The sequence below is a fragment of the Nematolebias whitei genome, chromosome 14 (genome assembly GCF_014905685.2).
Source record: "Nematolebias whitei isolate Nwh7 chromosome 14, NemWhi1, whole genome shotgun sequence".
NCBI lineage: Eukaryota > Metazoa > Chordata > Actinopteri > Cyprinodontiformes > Rivulidae > Nematolebias > Nematolebias whitei.
In genome coordinates this window covers 1,968,500-1,971,252 of record NC_056511.1, presented here as the reverse complement: position 1 = coordinate 1,971,252, position 2,753 = coordinate 1,968,500, and the positions used below count along the sequence as shown (strand labels likewise).

Here is a 2,753-nt window from a genome sequence, read left to right as displayed (position 1 = left end):
TCTTCCTGCCCCCTGGGCTTTTATTCTGACAGTCTGTGTCTTCCTGCAGAACTACACAGAGTGTCGGTGTGTCAGCGGTTCTGGTTCAGCCCAGCCCGGGACCTGCGGCAGCGGCTGCTCCCACCTCCTGCTGCCCTTCATGGCGCTGCTGGGTCTGACCAGCTTCATCGCCTCCTTCTCCCAGACGCCGTCCTACATGATGATCCTCAGGTACAGACCAGACCAGGTTCTGACAGAGCCCTGCAGGGTTCTGTCAGAACCTGGTCCGGTTCAGAGAAGGTTCTGTCCTTTAACTTCTCAGTGCTTCACTGAGGAAGATCCAACTTCCTGCTGCTCTTATGTCTCCACTCTCAGCCTCTGAGCAGAGCTTCAACTCCTCCTCTTCCTCCTCCTCCTCCTCCTCCTCCTCCACTTCTTCCTCCTTCCTCCTCTTGTTCTTTCTCAAACATCTCTCTTCTTCCTCCTCCTATTCCACATTCTATCTTCTTCCTCCTACTACTCCTCCTCCTCCTTCTCATTCTCCTCCTCCTCCTCTCCTCTCTTCTCTTCTTCCTCCTCCTTCTCCTCCCCCTCACGACATGGTGTTTGTCTTTGTTGTGCAGGACGGTGTCTCCTGAGGACAAGTCTTTTGCAGTGGGAGTCCAGTACATGCTGTTCAGGGTCCTTGGTGAGTTGGTTCAGTGGTGCATTGTGGGAGACAACATGGACCGTTTGCTCCGTCCAACTAGAACTTTAAGTTTGGACTCTTGACGTTGTCGTTTAATTTGAACCGGAGCAAGTTCTCCTCTCATCCTCCTCATCAGACAAGAGGAAGGTCTGAGTCAGTGTGCAGCTGAAAACGATGACGAGGAGGGAGGTGCACAGAAGAGCTGCTGCTGTCCGTCACCAGCTGCTCGCCACAAATACCGATCAGAACGTGTTCGTAGAAGAGTTTCACATTGTAAATTTAAAGATATGTGTTCTCTGAACCACAGAACCTCACACCGCACGTTAAATCACCTGAAGCGCGGCGGTGCTGGCCTGCGGCTGAAGGACGGACAGCCTCAGTTTCAGCCTGTTAGCTCCCGAGCTAACAAACGAACATCACAGGCTGATCATGTTGGATCGTTCCGACTCAAATCGTGCAGAATGACGTCCGGACTAAAACAAATTATAACTTTAATGTCGAGCATTATACATTTTTAGCCTAGACTCATTGGGTTGTAGTCTAAACTGCAACGTCTGGACATCATCCCCCAGAATTTATTTTTATTTTTATTTTTTTCCTCATTTTACGGTGAAACCAGACGTGTCCCCCCCCCCCACCACCACCACCACCCCACCACCTGCTTCCCTGCTGCACTCTTTTGTCCTGTGAACCTTAAAAAGCCTCTTTTTTTCCTGCATACCTCTTAATTGGAAGGATCAGCTGGTCTCTCAACAAAATCGATCAACTTCTCCCGACAGGAGTCAGGGTAAGGAGGACCCTCTGACCTCTAAGGAACAAATTGGATTCATGATGACGACTAGATTCTACTGTTTGGTTGGTGGAATCTGGTTGTCTACAACTTTGTGTGGAGGTGTTGAAGCTTGACAGTGCTCAGACTGAATGTGGAGCTGTGACAGGGAATTGGAGCAGCTGTTATCAGGACTGTGATCTCCCTGGCAGCACTCATGAATGGTGGAATAATCTGGAGAAGCTGTGAGCTCGACTTTGGAGTAAAGGATCAATTCAGCTGTTTTGGAGTTTCCATCAGAGAATATGTACCAGCGAGACTTTAAAGGCAGAAACAACAATTCACGAGTTCTGCCTGACCCAAACTGTGGCCTTGGTGCCGGACTCATCTCAACTCCTCCTGGAATGTTCAGAAAACAACAAAGATGATTTGACTGTTTCCTCACCCTTCTCTTCTCCAAGGCCGTGGACATGTAACAGAACCTCAACTGAGCTGAAGATGAACGTCACCTCTTATCTGGACAATGGCTGGGGGGGGGGCTCTGGACTATGCTACGACTTTCCCTTAAAAATTCTCTGTCTTCCCGGCCTACATGTTCAAGTATAACATCTGTTTATGTTGCTTTGCTGTGGGAGGTTTGTTTGATGCCTCAAATCGTGCCCTGTCTAGGACACGGAGTGAGAGATCTTTTTTTGTATCGTCTCTCCTCACGTTTTCTTTCCTTTACTTGTCTAAGCAAAATATTATTCTGAATAAGAACAAGAGGCCGAGCTTTTTATAGTTGCAGCTTCGTGCACTCCGCCTATCTTCGGACGATTGTACGTACATGTTCGCCTTGTATCTCGGTGCAATGCCAATAAAGTTTATTCTGATTCTGATTCTGAATGCTTTGCACCGTTAAAAGTTGGGGGTATCATTAACTGAAATATGTCAAACAGTTTTGAAGTAATTTGGTTTCACGGGTCACAAACAAACAACTTTTACTAGAACAGAGACATAACAACACATCAAGGCTGATAAGAGTGAGCAGCTGGACAGCCCAGCTCGGTGGCGGCGCCTGCAGGACAACTTTCACACTCTTGTTCTGTGTGCAGCGTTCATGCCCGGCCCAGTTCTGTACGGCAGCGTCATCGACACTACCTGCATCCTGTGGGGGAGGAAGTGTGGCAAGAGGACTTCCTGTCACTACTACAACCTGGACGCCTTCAGACAGAGGTGAGGTGAAACCAGTTCTGACCGGTTATTTTTACAGCGTTGCTGCCTGTTTTCACAGCCGCTCCTTCGACTTAGCTGCCTGTTTTCACAGCCGCTCCTTCG

At 48.7% G+C, this 2,753-nt stretch overlaps 1 protein-coding gene across 1 annotated transcript in view; it reads left to right on the top strand.

Moving 5' to 3' along the window:
• Positions 1-2,753, top strand: part of slco2b1 (solute carrier organic anion transporter family, member 2B1) — a 37,503-nt gene that overhangs the window by 31,947 nt on the left and 2,803 nt on the right. Inside the window, exons 12-14 of the mRNA XM_037687217.1 lie at positions 50-210; positions 603-667; positions 2,531-2,651. Of these exons, the coding sequence (XP_037543145.1) occupies positions 50-210; positions 603-667; positions 2,531-2,651 (347 nt within the window). The remainder of the gene's footprint in view (positions 1-49; positions 211-602; positions 668-2,530; positions 2,652-2,753) is intronic.